The sequence below is a fragment of the Carya illinoinensis genome, chromosome 13, assembly GCF_018687715.1.
Source record: "Carya illinoinensis cultivar Pawnee chromosome 13, C.illinoinensisPawnee_v1, whole genome shotgun sequence".
Classification (NCBI taxonomy): domain Eukaryota; kingdom Viridiplantae; phylum Streptophyta; class Magnoliopsida; order Fagales; family Juglandaceae; genus Carya; species Carya illinoinensis.
In genome coordinates this window covers 3515692-3538691 of record NC_056764.1, presented here as the reverse complement: position 1 = coordinate 3538691, position 23000 = coordinate 3515692, and the positions used below count along the sequence as shown (strand labels likewise).

General features: G+C 36.3%; 3 protein-coding genes across 3 annotated transcripts; 2 read left to right on the top strand and 1 right to left on the bottom strand.

The window, feature by feature from the left end:
- Nucleotides 1–13060: 13060 nt before the first annotated feature.
- On the top strand, nt 13061–13670 carry LOC122292451. Its single transcript, XM_043100812.1, has one exon. The coding sequence runs from the start codon at nt 13167–13169 to the stop codon at nt 13425–13427; it is 261 nt and encodes an 86-aa protein (XP_042956746.1). The 5' UTR covers nt 13061–13166; the 3' UTR covers nt 13428–13670.
- A 2945-nt stretch (nt 13671–16615) lies between these two features.
- Nucleotides 16616–18888, bottom strand: LOC122292450 (60S ribosomal protein L24-like). Its single transcript, XM_043100811.1, has 5 exons — nt 18754–18888; nt 18287–18362; nt 18020–18121; nt 17780–17928; nt 16616–17015 (listed from the first exon to the last, which is right to left on the bottom strand). The coding sequence occupies exons 1-5, from the start codon at nt 18762–18764 to the stop codon at nt 16859–16861; spliced, it is 495 nt and encodes a 164-aa protein (XP_042956745.1). The 5' UTR covers nt 18765–18888; the 3' UTR covers nt 16616–16858.
- Nucleotides 18889–20431: 1543 nt separating this feature from the next.
- Nucleotides 20432–22889, top strand: LOC122292184 (protein FAR1-RELATED SEQUENCE 5-like). Its single transcript, XM_043100422.1, has 4 exons — nt 20432–20494; nt 20804–20938; nt 21048–21224; nt 21315–22889. The coding sequence occupies exons 1-4, from the start codon at nt 20432–20434 to the stop codon at nt 22887–22889; spliced, it is 1950 nt and encodes a 649-aa protein (XP_042956356.1).
- Nucleotides 22890–23000: the final 111 nt, after the last annotated feature.

The window sequence follows — 23000 nt, the reverse complement described above, 5'->3', positions numbered from 1 at the left end:
CTCAATGTCATCTTTAGCCATAAGACAAAGATTTGCTGATTCTTCATTGCTTGCTTCACTATCTGAGCTACTTGAATCATCATCCTATGTAGATTTCATTGCTTTTTTGCCCTTGTTTCGATCTTTCTTTAGCAGAGGACAATCTGGCTTGATATGACCAGGTTTATTGCATTTATAACAAATTAAAGTGTCATTTTTACCTGAATTTTTCTTGGAAAACTTTTTGAAAGATTTCCTCAGAGGAGTTCTATTTTTCTTCAAGAACCTATGAATTCTTCTTGTTATCATCGCAACTTCTTCATTTTTATTTTCATTTTCCTCATTTTCATCACTTTCACTTTCATAAGGAACAGCTTTAAGTGCTAAGCTCTTTTTAGGCTTTCCTTCTTCTTCTCCTCTTTTCAATGTGTACTCATGGGTGATAAGTGACCCGATGAGTTCATTGACTTCGAGCTTCTTGAAGTCTCTAGTTTTAAGAATCGTTGTCACTTTTGATCCCAACGTTTTGGTAGAGAGTTGAGAATTTTTCTTACTATCTCCACCTTGGAATAAACTTTGCCAAGAGCTGTCAAACTGTTTATGATGTTAGTAAAACGAGTGTGCATACTAGAAATAGATTCATCATCATTCATCTTAAACATTTCATATTCATGAGTAAGAATATAAATTTTTGATTCCTTGACTTGCGAAGTTCCTTCATAAGTAACTTCCAAGTTATCCCAAATTTCTTTTGCCGTAGCACAAGTCATTATTCTATTAAACTCATTTCCATTGAGAGCATTAAATAATAAATTCATAGCAGTTAAATTCAAAGTATAAAGTCTATCGTCTTCACGATCAAACTCTTCTTCTTCCTTTTTGACCTTTACTCCATCAACCACTTTTGTTGGAATATAAGGTCCATTTACAATACATTTCCAGATTTCTCGACCTTGAGCTTGAAGGAATATTCTCATTCTAACTTTCCAGAATGAGTAATTATCTCCACAAAAGAGTGGAGGCCGACTGCTAGATTGACCTTCACCAAACGAAACTGAAATATTAGCCATAAGATCTTAACTCAAAGGATAGTTAGTCTTATAATAGAGCTCTTAGCTCTGATACCAATTGTTGCTCAGATGACTAACACAAGAGGGGGGTGAATTGAGTTGTATTAAAAAAAATAACAATTATAAATCAAATATATAATATAAAAAATAAACAAAATATGAAATAACAATAAATATAAAGAGTAAGGGTAAAAGAGAAGCAAACTCAGTATGTTAACGAGGTTCGGTCTCACTGCCTACGTCCTCGCCTCAAGCTACCCCTTAAAGATTTCTAAATTCACTATTCAACCTTCTTCAGGTGGAGATAGAAACCTATTACACCTTTGAACAACACTGCTACAAAGGATCCGTGTAGAACACCCTCTACACTTGCAATCACCTTACACGTGGTGATTTAACTATTCACTGTGTAGAATACTTTCTACACACACAAGGGTTATACACACCCTTTTTCTGATACAAGAGCTGATAGTGGGTAGGTTATCAGAAAACACTCCTCAATGAGTGAAATAAGAACAATACAGCGCAAACTATATCTCTCAAAATGAACAAGGATTAAGGCTCAATGCTTAGAGAAGAGAGAATGAAAGCTTTCAATGAATGTTGTATGCTCTTGGTGTTGTGAATGTGAAACTCTCAAATGATCTATTTATAGGCATATGAGACTTCATATTCAAATTTAAAAAGATTCACATGTCAAAGACAACATCATTCATTTTTTCAAAAAATTCAAATAAAAGGTTCTTCTTTTTCAATTGTCAAAGACAACATCATTCATTTTTTTCAAAAAAATCAAACATAATCTTTTACTTTTGGCATATGACAAAATGAGCACATTTTCCTTTTCAAAAAATTCAAACCTAATCTTTTAATTTTTGCATATGACAAAATGAGTACACTTTACTTTTCAAATTTTTCAAACAAAATCATCTACCTTTTGTATAAGTCTAAAAAAGCATCAATCACTTTTGAAAATATTCAAATAAAACATGCACATGTGAAAGATGACAATCAATCATCTTTAATATTTTCAAAGTTCAACCCTTTAATCAAGGCATGCATATGCAAAAGATGACAATCAATCATCTTTCAAAATTTTCAAATTTAATTTTCAAAAATATTCATGCACATGTGGAAAATGTATTTTAATGCTTTATGATAAAATATTAATTTTGAACATTAATCCTAATTTCTAATTTTAAGAGATTTACAATATTACTCTATGATTTTAATGTGAATTTGTTTCCTTCTTGCTCATGCTTGGTTCTTTGATGTGCTTGATTCCTTGATGTGCTTGATTCCATTGTGTGAACAACTTGAACTTGAAACTCCTTTATTCTTTGAATTCATTTGTTATCATCAAAATTCATGTGTAGATTTATAATCACATGAAACTTGAAACCTTGGGTTCAACAGTCTGTAATGCCGTAAGTTTCTCCTTAATGCTTGGATTGATTCTCTCTTTGATTGTTGTCTTGATTGTATTCAGAGAATGAGTTTGTGTTGTCGCCAATACCCCCCTCAAGTCAAGCATGGTTGGCAACACGCGAAACTTGGATATAAGGAGCATAAACAGGGGTTTTGATGGACTTTTGGTGAATATATCTGTGATTTGCAAGTTTGATGGCACATGTTGAATATTCAAGACACCACTGCATACTAGTTCTTAGACAAAGTGAATATCAATGTCAATGTGCCGAGATCATTGTTGAGCCATTGGGTTTCAAGTCATAAAAATGGCACTGTTTAACTCACAGAGTAGGGTGGGCTTTTCTGTTGGCTGAATTTGTAAATCATAAAGTATGTTTAACAGCCATTTTACCTCAGCTGCAGTCAGTGCTAAGGCTCTATATTCGGATTATGCAGAAGACCGAGATACGGTGGACTGCTTTTTGGAGGTCCATGAAATTAAATTATTACCAAAAATAATTGCATAACCAGATGTTGATCTACTTGTATCCGGGCATCCAGCCTAATCAGCATCTGAGAAAGCTGAAATGCTGAGGTTGGTTAATGGACTGACGTGGAGACCGAAATGCAGTGTTCCTTTGACATATTTGAGGATCCTCTTTACAGCTTGAAAATGTTGTTCTCATGAATCGGCTCACTGAGTTGACTGCATGTGCAATGTCCGACTTTGTGATTGTGAGATATTGCAGTGCACCAACTAAGAATCGATAGGTAGTTGGTGAATGGAAAAGAGGGTCATCAATACTTAAATGATGGGAGACAATCATAGGTGTTCCAATTGGCTTTGAATCAAGTAAATCAGCTCGAATTAGAATATCTTTCGCATACTTCATTTGACTTAGGAACATTCTTGTTTCAGAATAAGTCACTTCTAGACCCAAGAAATAATTTAGAGTTCCTAGATCTTTCATGGAAAACTCTTGTCGTAGCTTGTGAATGAAAATGTCAATGAGAGACACATTGCTGCCCGTGATGATAATATCGTTGACGTATAAAAGCAAATAAATGATCATGTTAGCTATTGAATGAACAAACAAACTAGAATCGGCTTTGCTGAAATCAAAGCCAATTTTTATTAAAAAATTGTTGAACCGATAGAACAATGCTCTCAGTGCTTGCTTCAAGCCATATATTGCCTTTTTGAGACGACAAACATGATTTGGATTAGAAGAATCAATATATCCTGGTGGTTGTTCCATATAAACCTCTTCTTGTAGAAGACCATGCAAGAATGCATTTTTTACATCAAGTTGACATATGTTCCAGACACGAGATACTGAAATTGAGAGAACAATACGAACTGTAGAGGCTCAAACTACTGGACTGAATGTATCATTAAAATCGAGTTCATAGAGTTGAGTATAGCCTTTGGCAACAAGGCGTGCTTTGAGCCTATCAACAGAACCATTCGAATGGTATTTTACTCGAGAAACCCATTTGGATCCAACCACATTAGTAGCAGGTGGTCTTGGAACTAGTTCCCATGTTTGATTGAGATGGAGAGCACGAATTTCATGATCCATTGCAGTGAGCCATTGTGGTGACTTGGCAGCACTCTTAAAGCCTTTTGGTTCCTTCATTACTAATAGAGATGAGAATAAAGGAGATGCTGGAACTTGACAAACATAGTTGGAATGTTTGGACTTTGAGATGTTAGTTTTTCCACGAGTTAACATGGGATGCAAATTCTGAGTCAAAGCTGGTGCCATTTGTATTTCGGGAACTGGCTCAACTATTGGAGGAGGCACAGGAGGCAATGAAATTGATGAGCTCCGAGATGTGTCCAACTCCAAGGCACATAATTTACACGGCTTGGATGGAGTTACTGATGATAATGGTTGTGAACCTGCAGAAGAGTTAGTGCTAGGCAAAGATGTATTTGGTGAAGTGGGATCATGAAAAGAAATAAAATCTGAGAGTGCAGGTGAAGGTTGCAAATTTGAAGATGAAGGAAACACATTCTCATCAAACCGAGCATGTCGAGTGACAAAAACTCTATGTGATACAGGGTCAAGACACCAAAAGCCTTTATAGGATAAGTGGTATCCAAGAAAAATGCAAGGTAGGCTTCTTAGTTCAAACTTGTGTTTGGCATAATCTCGCAGATATGGGAAACATAACCATCCAAAAATTCAAAATGTAGCATAGGTAGGAGGCTTACCATACATAATTTCAAATGGAAATGTCCCATTTATGACCAATGTGGGCAAGCGGTTAATTGTAAAGACTGTCGTACTGAATGCTTCAACCAAAAAATGAAGAGGGACATTAGCATGAAATAGCATTGTAAGGCCTGTTTCCGTGATATGCTTGTGTTTTCTCTCGGCTCTACCATTTTGAGATGGTGTATAAGGACAAGATAGTTGATGATGAATGCCACATTTGGTTAAATGAGAATGAAAATTTGTACTCACGAATTCACCTCTGCCATCACTTTGAAAAATTTGTATTTTTGCCGAGAATTGATTTTCAACAAGAGTTTGAAATTTTATAAAGGTCTGATAAAAATCAGTTTTATGTTTTAATGGGTAGAACCAAGTAAAACGAGAGTGATTATCGATAAAAATAACATATCGATATCCTGAGATTGAAGTTATTGGTGCCGGACCCCATAGGTCGCAATGTATGAGACCAAGTACTGTTTTTGATCGACTTTCACTTGTTGGAAAAGGAAGTTTATGGCTTTTAGCCTTTTGACAACTAGCACACAATGATGGATTCGGTAATATAGAAGTGAGAGACAGAGAGCCCTTTTTTATTAAACTGGGAAATTATTTTGGAGGAGACATGGCCTAAACGGGCATGCCAAATTTCAAAGGAATTACAAAGATTTTGTTTGCTAATGACAGTAGAGAGAACTTGGTTTTCACGCTTCAAGACATAAAGGCCATCTACACGATTACTACTTGCCACCACCTTTCGAGTTTGAAGATTCTGTATGGTAAAATCATTGTTAGTAAAAGAGACAGATAAAGAATAGTCATTGGTTAGTTTGCTAACATAGAGAAAATTTTTCATTAAATTTGGGACCACAAGAACATTATTTTATTTGAAGAGTTAAAGCGGGAGAGCAGGAACCCATGTGTGTAATGGGTAGAGAGGATCCATTACCAACAATAACTTTATCCGTACCAGTGTAAGGTTCCACCTTATCAAGTTGAGACACATTGGAGGTCATGTGTGCAGATGGCTCCTGTATCAGTATACCAATCTGCAATGTCATTGCTAATGGTGCAGTTGGCAAGAGCTTCAGCAAGGTTTACATTAGATTTAATGTATTTGTTTTTGCAATCCGTGGCATAGTGTCCTTCTTCACGGCATATTTGACACCGAGGGGGACGTTTATAATGCTACTTGCTACGGTTGCCACCCTTTGATTGTCCACTTTTATATTTGTTTTGATAGTTGTTTGACCTTGCATTTCGGTTTGAAGGTGCAGGGGAGAAATTTGCCACATACGCAGAGACACCACTTGCATTATGATCAATGGACTTGGAAAAAAGATCAAAGCTCTCTGTTTTAGGAACAATATCTTTGAAGCTTGGAATAGGAGTTAAAGAGAGTTGAGTCGTGGAGAAAGTGGAAAATTCGTGGCCTAAGCCATGTAAATACCAGTGCACTTTATCAGTGTCTTCAACTGGACATCCCATTGTCGAGAGTTGATCACAATGAGCTTTGAATATGCGAGAGTATTCAGAAACACTACGAGAGCCACGCTTCATGAGATGAAGTTCATCTTTGAGTTGAAGTTCACGGACCTTAGATTTGTGACTGAATGCAGTCTCAAGAGAGTGCCAGACATCTTTGGATGTTGTAAGGCCAATGACAATAGAGAGTGCTTCCTCCGTGAGAGAGGAAAGAAAAAGGCTCATGACTAGTTGGTCATTTTGTTTCCAAAGATTGTAGGCTGTGGAATCAGCAGTAGCAGAGAGCATTGGAGTAGACCCATCAATATATCTATAGAATTTTTGGCATTCGAGCAGGGAAACTACCTGACTTTTCCAAAGGAGAAAGTTGGTGGATGATAACTTGATTGTAACCATGTGAACCATGGTGTTGAAGGAGAGGATAGAAGGAGAATTTTCAGAGGCCATAGAATCGAGTGGAGGTTAATCCTATAGAGCTCGGATACAATGTAAAGGTTTAAAACCGGTAACGAAACCAAAGCAATTGCTTATGGCGTTGACAGTTCCAATATATAGAAAAACTTTACAAGAGTAAAAAGCAAAACAATAGCTATACATGCCATACAGAGAATGATATCTATACATTCTATAATTAGAACTAATCAACTCCTAAACTTTGTACAACGTTTGTAATGCCATAAGTTTCTCCTTAATGCTTGGACTCATTCTCTCCTTGATTGTTGTCTTGATTGTCTCCAAAGAATGAGTCTGTGTTGTCGCCAATAGGTACAAATTCATTTAATTGGGATCTAGATTATATGGTACTTTTCATGCTCTCCAATCAGCTTAAAGTTGCTGATTTCACATGTTAATATATCTATATATATGCCATTGTTTGGGGTTGCGGTCAAAACATAGCAGCAACGAAAGTGGTGAGGACCATCTAGGAAATATCGAAGAGAGCATTGACTAAATTAACTATTGCTTGGTCTTCCGCTTGCTCTCCAAGCTTTTGGGTTCATCCCACGATCACTCTCACGCATCATTATCCCGTTCCCTTCAAGCGAAGATTTCCATCTCTCATAGAACTTATAAATGGAGCATCTCACTTCAACTATGATCACTCACACTTAAAATATTCATTGCTCATCAGCTCATCCATTCCAACTTTGTTCTGCCAAATCGGAAACATCTGAGCCAACAACATACAGAAGGGGAAACACAATAATCATGTCTCTGTTCTCAGCGTTTTTGGGTTGTTTGATATGCTGTAAGTCTCCGGTCTCCGATGATGTGGGAGGCCCCCCTGTGAAAGAATGTTCTTCGTCAGATCATAAAGCCAAAAGAAAATCAAAATCATCGGGAGCTCCAATTGTAGTATCCTACTTTCCAGTTAATTCAAACCTCTCCCGCTTGTAGTGATATAGATCATGGCTGGCTGGATCGCTGGCTACAAGATGTTTTGGTTTGATTAACTGAAAGAAGGTGTACGTACATGCTTGTTCCATGCAATCGTGAACAAGAGTTATGCATGGTTCCTTCAGGTGAGCACATTTGCCTAAAGAAAGTTTCTGGAAATAAACATGGGAATTAATTGGAGGTTTAATTTCCTGGTAGTATTAGAATGTAATTTGATGATTTGGGAGTTGGGTTAGGGGGAGGGATCAGATGCTTCTGAATTATTTGTTATTAAATAAAACTTGTGTATTTGAATTTGTCAAAGGCTTCTTTTCTTCTCTACTCCAGTCGCAGTTGTATAAATTTGTTCGTTTACACATTAACTGATCAAGATTGGATATTTGGTCTGCCAAAAAACCGAAGGTAGTTCACTACCCAGAAAAATCTAAGCCAACAAAGTTTGTTTGCATACAGAAGGGAACCACGATGTCCCTAATTTTCTCACCGTTTTTAAGTTGTTTCATGCGCTCTTCCTCTCCTAGCTACCATAAATAGATCATGGATCGATCATGGCTCCAAGTTGTTGAAGTGTACTGGAAGAAGAACGTATGCTTAATGTTCCATGCAATCGTGAATTGAAGAGGTATCTAGTATCTACTGCAGGGTTGGAACCTGATTTATGCTGGAACATTTGCTCGTTGTCGGAAATATTTGAACTTCTAAGATTGTGTATAGATGCTATGTCAAAGGATTGTTCTCTCTCTGATCTCTCCTCTTTTTCAATGTTTTCTGTGGATAAGCACTCACAGCCACAGATAACAGATGCATATCTGCTAGCTACAGAAAATGAAACTTCAATCTTCGTCATGAAGTGAACATATGACCGATATCGATTCAATTATTATTGCTTAGCTCCATCTCTAATTAGCCTTTGCTTTTAAATTTGATCGATGGCGAGGGATCGGAATGATATTCAAGAGATCTTTTGAGATAATCGTTTGTGGTGCCCACCGTGTTCCATGATCTCTACATCCTGAATCGAGGGCCGACCGTGTTTCAATATTTGTAAAAGCACAACGAGAGTCCAATTCATATTAATATTTGCATAGATAAGACTGCATCCATGGGGTTAAATTCGTCCTCAGTTGCGCAACTCGCATTAATTAGTTAAGTCCGTTTGTCTTGACTCTTTAAGCATTAAGAAAATGAAACGAACCTACCGTGCCTGCCTATTCTTCCTTGCTATCTACTCCCCCAATGCTTTCCCTTTTTGTGATTCTCCAAATTAATGATTTGACTTGATTCTAACCGATACAAAACTATATTTATTTTTTAGATATCTAATAACTGAATTTTTTCTTTTAATTTATTGTATAAAAATATGATAGAATTAAATAGTTATTAACTTTTTCATTATTGTATTTAATAAGAATAGTAGAAAAAATGAAATATAAAACATGTAGTTCTTTATTTTTTTAGTTGAATAAAAAATTAAGGAGAGGGATGATTATTTTATATTAAATTTATGATCGTGGCATAAAATACTACATTTGCCTTGTATTTATAACTTAATAGTTTTTATCTTTTTCATATATAAGACAAAAAGATGTCTACAACTAAGATTAAATACATAAATTACATATTTATTGAAACTATATTTTAGATTCATATTATATTTTTATTGAAACTATTCAATGAAATTATATTTTATACTCTTTTATACATGATACAAAATGTTTAAATCGCATCAAATATAATTTTTAATACATTTTAATCAACATTGAAATATCCGATTAAAAATATCATGAATCATGCATATGATTCAATTTGTTAAATCGTCCGATTCATTGAATCGGTCCTTACCCGATTCCAATGACTTCAGTTATTTCAATTATCAGTGTTAGATAAGCAATTTGTAACTTAGCTGGAAAAATCTATGCTAAGCAAAATATACGCAGCAAGAAAAATGAGTATGAGTCACAAGTTATATGCGTTGAGAATATTGGACTCATTTTGATAAGTAATGTCATTTTCGTAACAAATAATTGGCTACAAATTACCATTTTTCTTGTAATAATCTTTTTAATCTCCATTTAATATATAGGAGAATTTTATACTCTACACACCAATTATCAACATTCACTAAAAAATTTGCAATGAACGTCATCTGTAAAAATTCAATGGCCAAAATATATGCGCTGTTACAGTACGGCCTCCTCATGTTTTCTCTTATTATTGAAAATTAACACTGGACGAGGATGCATGCATGCATGTCAAGCTTTAATAGTGGGTAACCCGCGCAATTTGTTAATGTTTTTAGTATTTTTGAGTGGAAAATGTTAAATATATATTAGGTGAAAATAAAAAAAATAAAAATGTTTTTTTCTCCAACCTTTTTGGTTACGTATGATCACTAGGACAAAGAACGCATATATAGCTGCATGCGTAGAATCCTGCATTAATTAGTCTGTGCGGCCCTTCTTGTCGGTAAAGTTCGTCTTCATTGTGAAATCATCAATGAACTGTTTCAAAAGTAGTAGGTAGAAAGACAAATATTTAATTATTTATATTATATTCTTAATATTTCCTTCATATTTAGGCTGACTCTATTTTAATAAGTTATTCTAATACTTAGAATATTTAATTAGATAGAATAGAATATAGAGTTAAAATTTAAATTAATTTAAAATCTCTATTATTATATTGTGTAAAATAATTACCACTTATCTCAAAATCTGATAAAAAAATATATTTAACTATTTATATTATATTCTTTTTTAACAGTCGTCGCATGAAATTTTTCTTCCTAAACATATATAAATGCATGTGATGTTTAAAGGTTGGACGCCAGGCTGCAGCACAGATATTCACAACACACCAGGTGCTAGGTTTCCTAGCTAGTACTTTTGGTCAATTTTTCATCCACTTAGACCGTTTGTGACGAGTTTTATTTGTCTCATGTATGGCCATGAAACGTGTGGAGATGAGGGTACAAATTCATTTGGACCTAGATTATGGCACTTGTCATGCTCTCTAGATTATTTAAAGCTGCTGCATGTTAATATTTATATGAGAAATGATATTTGTAATCGTAGTTATACAAGCGACGTGTAGTCACTTTGAAAAAAATGAATTAATATGGAACCTACATGAAAAAAATTTAACTTTTTAATCGTGAACCCTACTTTTTTTTCAAAGCGATTACGCGACGTTTGTAATTTCTTGACTGTATGTAGCATTGCTCTATCTCTATATATATGTCATTGTCTGGAGTTGTGGTCAAAACATAGCAACCACGAAAGTAGTGAGAACCATCCAGCTAGGAAATTAACTATTGCTTGGTCTTCAGCTTGCTCTCCAAGCATTTGGGTTCATCGCATCATGATCTCTCTCACGCATCATTATTCCGTGCTCTCCAAGCCAAGATTTCCTGCATCTCTCAAATAACTTATAAATGGAGCATCTCACTTCAACCATGATCACTCACACTTAAAATATTCATTGCTCATCAGCTTATCCATTCCAACTTTGGTCTGCCAAATCAAAAACATCTGAGCCAACAACATACGGAAGGGGAAACACAATAATCATGTCTCTGTTCTCAGCGTTTTTGGGTTGTTTGATGTGCTCTAAGTCTCCGGTCTCCGATGATGTGGGAGGCGCCCCTGTGAAAGAATATTCACCTGATCATAAAACCAAAAGAAAATCAAAATCATCGGGAGCTCCAATTGTAGTATCCTACTTCCCAGTTAATTCAAACATCTCCCAATTGTAGTGATAAAATAGATCATGGCTGGCTGGATAGCTACAGGATGTTTAGCTGGAAGAAGGTATACATGCTTGTTCCATGCAATCGTGAATAGAAGAGTTATGCAAGGTTCCGTCATGTGGGCACGTTTGCCCAAGAAAAGTTTCTGGAAATATTTGAAGATCGAACATGGGAATTAATTGAAAGTTTTCATGGTGGTCTTAGTATGTAATTTCATGATTTGGGAGTTGGGTTAGGGGGAGGGAGATTCTTCTGAATTATTTGCAATTAAATAATACTTGTGTATTTGAATTTTTCAAAGGATTCTTTTCCTCTTCTCCCATTGCAGTTGTATACATTTGTTCATTTACACGTTAACTTATCAAGGATGGACATTATTGGGCTCCTAATGGGCTTCAAGTAGGTCCAGTTGGGGCGGCTTATAGCCCATGTCATGCCTACCTTGATAGGGACTAAACCACACAGATGGGCCATTTTTTTCTTGGACGAGAGACCACGTACTTTTTATTTTGCACAAATTAATGAGGCTGGGCTTAAACCAGACCCATAGTTCGACTTGTAACAACTAACAACTCTCCGCACTAATTCCTTCTTCTATTTTGTCTTTGTTTAGAGACAAAAGAAAAAAACTATTAGATTTGTGCGGAAACTTTATAAAAATAAATTTATATAATAATATAAGTTAATATGATACGTTTAGTTTATTTTATAATAAAAAATATTCTACAGTCTAATGAACAACATTAAACTATGACCATTTGTATATTTATTTATATAAAATCTATAGACCAAATGTTTTTATGTATGGATAATTATCAATTTTGATTTAATTAGAAAAAGTTGATTTTTTATGATTAGTGATATACACTATATTACTATCTTATTTTTATCTCATTATGTAAAATGTGATATATTTATTATTATTAGATGATAAAGAATAATTTATTTATTCAATAATGATAAATGTGTCGTGCACATCTTATATAATAAGATAAAAGTTAAATTATAGTATAGTGTATAAAATTTTTCTTTTTTTTATCCATCAATATTGATCGAAATCAGTTTTTGAAGAATTTGTTGGGTAGCAACTTTAACATTTTAAAATAAATGAAAGCAAATTTGCTTTTAATTAAAAGTGCGATTTCGTGACGTGGTAAACAAAAACTCATTTGTAAAAAGAGTCCCAGAGAAGAAAAGCGTAGCAGCTTGGAAGGGACAAAGAAGGCCGAGGTGCTGCCACATCCAATAGCCGCGTGCGTGGAAGTAACCGGTCATGAATGCGACCCGCCCACCCCCGTGATCGACACTACTCTTTCTTAATTTATATAATAATAAAACGTATAAAGACACGCATGTGAATGTGATGTGTTTAAGCTTCTATACCATACAGCTAATACCACGTTATTTATTGAGTTTCATATGGTCAACCTTCAGCCACTTTGAACCGTTCTCGATTAACTTATCTGATTGATGACCATGTGCCACGTGGAGAAGGGTCCACATCATCAGGGGTCTAGAACTCGACTCTATTTCTCATTTCTCAATAGTCAGTTCTGTCTGCACAGTGCGTATCAAATCCAGCCACTTCATTTTATCCAGAACCCTTTGTCAAAATTGACCAATTCCCACGTTCCCCAACTCTTCAGAAACTTCCATCGAAAAAAAAAAAAAAAAAAAACTCTTCAGAAACTTCAACGTAGGTAGGCTTACTTGAATCCAATTATCCATTCTGTCTATATAAGGATATGTCTGCGGGTTACGTCTTTTTAACAAAGTTCATCATTCATTTCACCTCATTGTTCTCAAAGAGTAAATCTTTTCTCCTGCAAAATCAGCTCTGAATCGAGATTGGCGATGGAAGGCAGCTTAGCAGACATGCTAATGAAAGTAGCCATATTTGCTCTTGTCCAGGCTTTGGTATATCTCATCCTTTCCAAATCATCCACCATCTTCTCCAAAGACAAGAAGAACAGATCCCTTAGTTTTAGACGACTTCGCTCCACAAGCATTAATCGTATAATTGCTTCTCTTGGAGACATGCCTTCTGGTGGCGAGCCCTCTCCTTCTTCAAGGAGCCCTCTGTCTCCAATCCCAGAAGAGTCAAAGGAGGCATGATCACGGATCATAAGCCTTTTTATATATATCTTACTGGTTTGCTGGTTTTGGTTTTCTCAGATTGATGGCACAGCATAGTGTTGCTGCTGAGAGCTTAATTTTATTGTTAAGATTGATTGTATTATAGATATGTGCGTACAGATTGAAGGGATTCTTGTATCTTTTTTAATAAACCCAGTTATTGTAGTTTTGTGACCATGCAGTCTATAAATTGATATAGCTGAAGTTTTGTCCAGCAACAAATCTCTCTCTCTCTCTCTCTCTCTCTCTCTCTCTCTCTCTCTCTCTCTCTCTGTGTGTGATATGGCGAACGGGTGATTGGAGATGGATAATAATCTTTTGTGGATTAGCTCTGTAAATTTCATGTAATTTGAAGTTGAACTTTTCAAACAAGTTTCTGATTATTTACGTATCAACTTCAAATTCCAAAATCTATTCGATCAAATAATCTAGAAGTATATCCCATAATTCTCGAGAAGGATGCAATCAAAATTTCTAACATTCTCCTTTGAATCACTCCAAACTGGGATCCAAGCTTTTGTTGCCCTTCAGCTATCTTTCTTGAGCTTCTAATCAAATTTGTCTTGGTTTTAGGCACTTCAACTCCAGATTTTCCCTTTCCCATATCCTATAAATCCAAGGAAACAAACAAGTCCTGCAATTTAAATCACCAGAAGTCATAACTGTCGCCTGAGTAAATTGGAACATTAAACATTTGCTCTAATTTAAACTATTCAAGTTGGCCAAGTTTCGATCCAAACTTGGATTCCTCTCCCAATAGGAAATTACTAACTGTCTTGTGATGTAGCTGTTAGAAACAGTGGATCAACTGCAGCTGCAATCTGTAGATCAAACTCTGGAGAAATTATTTTTACGGCAACTCAGCATATAGACTCTTCACTCTGTCAATCCAAATTTTGGAGACGCCATGGTAGCTAAATTGGCAATTGAGGAAGCTGCATACTGACTTTTCTGAAATTATTATTGAAGGTGATAGCCAAGTGGTCACAAATGCTATAAAGTGCCCTTCAACATCTCCGAACTGGTCTATTTTCAATATCCTTACAGATATCTCAACTTTACTAAAGTCTTTCCTATGCTGGACTGCTCAAGAATTCATTGGCATCAGAACTGATGGGCGCATCATTTGGCGCAATGGGCCACAACAAAACTGTTTGGCTGCATACCCTTTATTAAATTACCTCAATATGTATTAGATATCCACAGTGGAAATTGGAAAAGATCCCCCAACTAGCCTGGCTATATGAACTTTGGTCTGTAATAGCACCTTTATTTTCCCTTTCTCGTTATAAATATGATGCTTGCTTAGGAAAAAAAAATAAGTTGACCAAGTTTCTCTCTCAAAAGCCCTCTTTCCTTCAAGTTTCTACCCAAAGCGCTTATCCATTAGAACGTGGTTTTGAATTTGATACCAAATTTGATGTCGAATTCCAGCAAGTATATAAACACGAAAGAACAGCGTACTATGAAAACTAAAACAATTCAATACTAAGAATCAGTGAATGTTGCTTCATTTTTGCTTTTGGTCGCAAATAGACTAGAAAATAGAGAAGATATGGTCGCTGCAAGTCTCATTTTTTCTCTCTACTGTTCTACCAGTACATACACTCTCATATACTTCATTGGCAGTCACTCCGATTGTACACCTGAGCATATTTTAATCATACAAAATCTCACCTAACACTAATCAAGTTAACAAAACCTTACCATCAATAAAACCTAACTAAATTTATTGGCATAACGCCCTAAATGGTGACAATTAATTGGCATGACTTTTGTTCTTGGCTCTTTATTTTCTCTCCCCCATTTCAATAAGCTTGAGAAGAATGAAGAAATCCAAAGGACCCTAGCATACGCCTGACCTTTTTTTAACAAGAGAAGAAAAATCAGACGATGAAGAAAGCATTAATATTCTGCAATCCACATTTTAAAGTCAGTCTATATTGACCAAATCAACACTCAGAATGAAACCTTTTTAACGAGTAGAAGACTCCTGCCCCATCCAACAAGCCAAATTTATACTTGTCCCGAAGGTAGCTCCAGATCCCTTTATATTGAGGCAAGAGATACATTGATCCAAGACACAACAAGGTATAAGCTCTTCTCTAGGTAAAATCCCACCACCTGCCCGGCAATGGCCCGAAAACTTCCCTGCTTCTACAATCGTTTTTACTTCTCCCTCTGGTGTTATCATGTCCAAGCATATATCAATCAAAACCATCCGGGCACGGGAACCTTTTCAACCATATCCAACGTTTAGAGGGATACTTATCACTCAAGGGCCAAAATGTTAGCGAACTGTACCACGAGCTCAACTTCAAGGAATTTATATGTAACAACAGTAATCATCCGAACAGCCGTAAACACACCAGCGACGATGAGTTTGACGACCTGGAGTACACAATCATAGCGAGTCAATCCAAAAATTATCTTAAAGTCCCCAGACTCACCACTGATGTACTTAGGTTACTACTGATTCAGAATATGCTATGATTCTATGAATGGTAATGAAAAGCTATATATGATTATTATATAGATGTGCTACATACTTGCCAACTTTTATTGATCCTAAGCTATTCCACTCATTCTCGGTCATTGAAGTTTCTGGGCATTCCTTATTTTCGTAAATGAAGGTGTTGCTTCAGAATTTTTGGTTATCCAACATTAGCTGCTCGGTTTTGGTCTTATTTTTTAGGCTTGTTTAGATTTTATTGTTTTATCATTTAGGCCAGTTTAGATTTTCCGGTGTTCTTCTGATAGGCTTGTTTAGACCTTTTATTGGTCTTACTGTGTAATCGCCTAGATTTCTGATTTGTAACCACCATAAGTAAAGGCTTATCAATAAACTGCCTAGATGCCTGATTTGTAGCCACAATTTTTCTCCACCATAAGTAAAGGCTTATCAATAAATTTAAGACAGGGCTACCATGAAAAGCAGCTACCGGTTCTTCGAAAAAAAAAGAAAAAGAATGTCTTCAACCGTTACCATATCATCACCTGATCGCTGTTTGTTGGGTGAGATTTGAATTGTCCATATAAAGGTTAAACTTGGTATAACTGAAGTGGTGGATGTTAGAATTCTAGCAGTACACAGGCCCTCCAAGAGAAGGGGAAAGGAGGACAACTTTTCTAGGATAAAATTAGTTTAGTTTCCCGCCAACTAACACTGCTTATAAAAGCTGAGATCATCATTCATGAGGAATTCGAAACAATGCCTGTAAGCAATATTGAATCTGGCCAGTGCTTAAAAACCTTAATACAAATTAAATCTCGCTCTTTCTTGAGTTCACTTGTAAAAATTGAAGAAAAGGATATCCAAAACAAAACTGAAGAACATGAAAGCACTACAAAAACTTCCTCAGCAATACAACTTGTTCAGTTGCTCCATTTTGCTAGTCCAAGTTGGCTGCTCAGCGCTTTCCACCACCACCTCCAATTTTGGGGCCCTTTGGTGCAGCACCCTTGGACAGGCTTCCCTTGCTCTGAGTCTTCTGAGTCTTAGCCATCGTTTCTGCTTTCTTTGACTTCTTCTCATCCTTTGTTTTCTTGATTCGCTCCTTAATTTCACTGCACAAAACGCAAGTATTCAGCAAATAATTATGTGCCAGAGCCACGTGGTAAAGGGCACCCAAGTAATCTAGATATTCAAATCAAAAGTAACCCCCATGTCACAGGTTCGAGTTCCCCCAGGATCAAACTGCAATTTAAAAGGGAGGCCATAGAGGTGCTAGTTTCCCCAGGAGTTTAGGTTCCATGGGTGACTAAGGGCTCTGTAACCCCCCCCCCCCCCCAAAAAAAAAAAAAAATTGTAGGCCAAGTCTGCTCATATCCAGTTAAAAATCATCGAAGTTAAAAGGTGTCCGCAACCTTTGTAGTGAGGAACATTCAAATTATCAATACCCACTTAACAAACACATCCAGTGATATTTTCACTCAATGTAAGCCGAACTCACTCTTCACACAAATAAATTATTAAAACATAGTTAAGAGTGTCACTTTTTCATTAGAGTCACTTGAATGTTTTTTTTTTTTTGATGAATAAGAGTCACTTGAATGTTAAAATGAATAGAAACATTATTTCTTTACAACTCTAACAAAAACATTATTTTGCACTGATCATGTAGCTGCAAAAAATTTTGCCAAGCGCTATATGAATGTTAAAATGAATAGAAACATTATTTCTTTACAACTCTAACAAAAACATTATTTTGCACTGATCATGTAGCTGCAAAAAATTTTGCCAAGCACTATATCATATATTTCAAAAGACTGGTTTCAAAACATACTAACCAAACAATGCAATATGTTAATGGAAGGAAAGGAAGCAATACCGAAGAGCAGCTTCCCGTGCTGCATCTCGTAGTTCTGGTTTTTCAGTTCTCTTTTTCTGGATAATTTCCAAGGTAGCTCCAACGATGGACCTTGAATAAGGCTTCTTGGTGGCACGGCATCTTTTTTTCACAGCCTCAGCAGCTATGTCCTGCAAGCCACATGAAGTAAAAATACAAATCATACCAGACAGTTGTGGCATGAAAATGAGTTATCATCAAGATAATGGGAAAATATTCCACCTTTTTATGTTGCTTTCTGTACATAGCTGTCCAAGTAAGCTTTGAAGGCTTCAATCGATTGTGGAAGTACCTCTTGCATTTTGAGTTAGCAAACAGGAAAACCTGAATTAATCAAACAATGAGATAAATATCGCTCTCACTGCACAAACAACAGGAAACTAACCCAACACCGTCTTCTCAACCAAACAAAAAAGTTAAAAAATCAATAAATTTTTTTTAATGCGGTAGCTGGAAGCTCAGCAATGATTGTTTCAATTAAAATTTCACCTGAGAATCTGATCTAACAAATCTGATACCCTTACCAGGGTATATCTTGGCACCGCTGAGGCGGCAGAGTTCAGTCCTGAAACATCAGCAGTAAGAACTCAGCACATAATTTAAAAATTGTTTGTAAATAAAACAAGAGACAACCTGAATGAGCAATACAACAGCTCAAAAACAAGCAAGAGTGTGTATGCTTATTCTGCCCACCACTAAACCACAATCAAGGCTTTGTTACCATAATTTAATCTCGAATTACCCTTTCACATGAATGATAGAGCAAATCTTGATGTTATGATTTCTATCATTTCTAGACAAGCATCCAAGCACACGAATGTTGTATGGATATAGAGAATTTTCTAATAAACAATCAAAATCTCAAGCTATCAATACAATCCAATCTATTATCAACGCTAATCGAATCCATTTTATGGACCAAACAAAGAGGCATAAGAAACCGAAACGTGACGTACTTGAGAACCATGGCTGCTGCTCTCCGGCTTTACCCTTCGCAGAAACCCTAATAGGTAAGAGTACTGCTAGGGACAGGCACAGAATGGTGCCTCCGCGCGAACGACTTTGACGTGGCAAAATGCCACGTCATCAATTATATTAAAAAAAAAAAAGTGTAGAAAAAGAGTGAAAAGCAAAACAGCGGGAAGGTTATTTCAAGCTTGGATAGTAGATCTCCTCATTTTCAGTCGATTTTTTCATCTCCCAAGTTTGGAAATTGCACATATCATCCTTCTCTTAGACCTCTTCATCTCTCAGGTTTGGAAATCGCAAATCTCATCTTTTCTAGGTTCTTTTATTTTTTATTTTTTACTTTTTTTGTTCTTTTTCAAGTTCGGCTTGCTTCGGCTACACCCTCTATAATTTTGAACACCCTTCAGTTAGGTTTTATATGCTTTTTAGATTCAACTTCTGGGTACGTTGCTATTTTTGTAGGTATCCAGTGCCTTAGCGTGCTGAGACTCAAGGTAGGAGCAAAGCCGTCGGGTCATTGAGAAGGTAAAGAGGGTTTTCCACTCCACTATCCCATTTCCAAGATGTTGTGCCTCCCTTTCCTAAGATAATATATTAAGAATTTGTAGGGTTAATAAATAAAAAAATATGTCGTAGGTGGATTTGCTTCAGATTATATAAAGATTTTGTTGGAAAGTTTTTGCAATTATTTAAGGTTAGCTTGCCTAGTATAACAGAGTTGAGAAATCAGAATGAAGAAAGTCTAATACGGATAATCTCTTGTTCAATATACAATTAATCTTTTTATATTTATCTATATGTATTAACATAGCTTATTATCTTTGTTGCAAAGCCATGGAGAAAAGCCTTTAAGTATTTATTGAATATTCCATCATCGGATTTTGGTGGACATATTATCTCATGGGCTTTACTATGAAAACCCCTATTAATTTGTTAATGAAGCCATTACAAATTTACAAGGTTATGGAAAAGGCCAAATTGACTATGGGTTAAAGGGCATGATGGCATATGCTCTGATAGAAGTACCAACTTGTATAGAGAAGTTACATCAGATGCTTTTATAGCCGACTCCAAATACTTTTTTTGATAAGTATGGTAAACTTTACTCTTTGAGTGCAAAGGGGCACAACCCAAATACATCTGAAATATATGATAGCGAACACCTAACTGCATATTTCTAGCAGCAGATTTTGCAGCACATATGTTGATGAATATGCAGCTGCCATATCACCTTCGAAACCCTGTTAATAATGTCTGTCTATAAAGCAGATTTTTTTGCTAAAAACTGCTGCCCCAGTTTTTCTTTTTTTTCCATTAGTCTGATAAAGTCATCCTATCTCAAAACTGTCAGACAATGAATAAGATATTCCAGATTGATGAATTTTCTTATATGGAAGTTGTGCCATGGTAACTTGGGATGTTGTGTGTTGGTGGCATGGGATAGTATATTTCATTTGTGTGTTGGTTTGAGCTGATGTGTGTTGGTATTTATGCTGGTATATATGGTATCTGCTTACTTTAGGAAGTGGGATTAGTTGCTGGTCGCACGTTGGATTTTGACATATTGAGTATTTGAAACTACTTTGATTGTATTGCAAACTTTTATGCAAACTGTTAATTAATTGAGGTTCATTGTTAAGGTAGTTACATTTTGGAATTGTGAAGATGGGGAAAGAGAAAGAAGATGCATCCCGCATAACACCTCCTATCACTAATCCATCAACCCCGGTATTGTACACCTCTTTCAACAATTGGTGTGTGTTTATTTTATGTGTACTCATTGGCCACTTGGGTTGAAGTCCTCATATTGCTCCCTCTTAGGACATATCAAGACCACTTTATTCAGGCGTTTCAAACTACATGCCAAGTTACTACGGTTCAATGCTTCATGCGTGATTACCACCTTTTATGCCTAATCCAAGTTCCAACCCATATCCATGGACCAACCAGGTGATCGTTGGCATGGTAGCTTTAATTTTACGAACTTTAATATTTGCTCTATTTTTTTTTTAAATAATTTTTTTCTTAAAACTACAGCAACACCCATGGAATTCTACTTGCGCTGCTGCGTCAAGTACTGCTGCCCTGAGTAGTTCCGCTACCTTGTATAGTTCTGCCATACCAATGATGGGGCATCTTCCAACTACCTATCCATATCCATGGAGCAATCAGGTTATTATTTTTTACAATATTTACTATCTTGTTATTGTGCTTTATTTTTCTGGACTATACATTTTTGTTTCTAAGTATGTGTATTAAATTTTTATTTGCAAAACTGCAGCAACAAACATGGAACTCTACGATCGCACCCCTGTCTAGTTTCGCAACTAATGTTAGCTCTAGTGTAGCTACTAGGTCTAGTGTACAAAGCAGCACTATTGTAGCTGCTAGCTCTTGTTCGACTTTACCAACATTTTCCCCTTCGACAAATGCCAACTCATATCCATGTGGTAGCGAGGTGATGCAAACAGATCTTTCACATGCGTTGTATTTTTCATTTATCCAGAACATATGTTGTCATATACTACTCGTTTCTCCTAATTTGCAGGAAAATAAAGTGGAACAAAGTAACTCTATTGAAGAGTTTAGTGACAAAACATTAGACTCGATAGATTGTGAAGAGCAGTCTACTGCCTCTTTGGGTAATACTGTTGAGACCAAAGAGGCTGTATGTTCTGGGTCACTTCATGTCGAGCAATCTGATGGGGGTGATATCACTGAGGAGCCAAAGCCAGGGATGTGCTTTGAGTCGGAGAATGCGTTGATGGATTTTTATAAACATTATGGAAAACAAGAAGGTTTTCCGGTTATGACACAAAGGAGTAAAAGAGAGAAAGATGGGACTATCAAATATGTTACTCTGGGATGTGCTCGTGGTGGCAAGGCACGGAATAGAACATCAAATATCTCAAGGCCTCGGCCAACAAGCAAGACAGACTGCAAGGCAAGGATGAATGTAGTGTTCAAGAATGGGAAGTTGTGTGTCACATCAGTTTTTAACACACACAATCATGTACTCAGTCCAAGAAAAGCAAGATTCTTCAGATGCAACAGAGAAGTTAATGAGTCAGTTAGGAGGGTGTTGGATACAAATGATCAGGTTGGCATACGGATGAATAAGAGTTTTCAAGCTCTTGTGACTGAGGCGGGTGGGTTTGAGAATGTATCATTTGGAGAAAAAGATTGCCGTAACTATATTGATAAGGCACAACACCTACGTCTAGGTAAAGGTGGTGCTCAAGCACTGTTGGAATATTTTAGAAGGATGCAATACAAGAATGATGGTTTTTTCAGTATTATGGATGTAGATGAGGATGATAGGCTGAGAAATGTGTTTTGGGCGGATGCCCGTAGTAGAGGGGCTTACTACTATTTTGGAGATGTGGTAACATTCGATACCACATACTTGACAAATAGGTATGGCATGCCATTTGCACCTTTCGTGGGTGTAAACCACCATGGACAATCAATTCTTTTTGGTGCAGGCCTTATTTCAAGTGAGGATACCGAATCATTTGTTTGGTTATTTAAAAGTTGGCTTGATTGCATGGATGGAAAAACACCAAATACTATTATTACAGATCAAGATCGCGCAAAGAAAAATGCGATTGCCATTGTTTTTCCCAACACCAAACATAGATATTGCTTGTGGCACATATTGAAAAAGGTCCCTGAGAAACTTGGTTCCCATACTCAATACCAATCTGGGCTGAAAAGTAAGTTACTATCTTGTGTCTATGACTCCCTTACTATTGAGGAGTTTGAGAATTCTTGGAACATCCTCAAGGATACATTCAACTTGCATGAAAATGCTTGGCTGCAAAGCTTATATGTAAAGAGAGAGTTTTGGGTGCCTGTATATTTAAAGAACACATTTTGGGCTGGGATGAGTACAACTCAGCGCAGTGAGAGCATGAACGCTTTCTTCGACGGCTATGTGCATGCCAAGACAAACCTTAAAAAGTTTGTTGATCAGTTCGACAATGTATTGAAGAAAAAAATTGAGAACGAAAATCAAGCAGACTTTCATTCTTTCAACTTCACCATTCCTTGCAGTAGATGCAGAGTTTGTAGTTTTTATGAGGATGTATTTGCAGTCATCTACTTAGTGAACTTGCAGTAGATGCAGAATTTGTAGTTTTTATGGGGATGTATTTGCAGTATTTTTCTTAGTGAACTTGCAGTAGATGCAGAGTTTGTAGTTTTTGATTGCGACTAAACTCTGACTCAAATT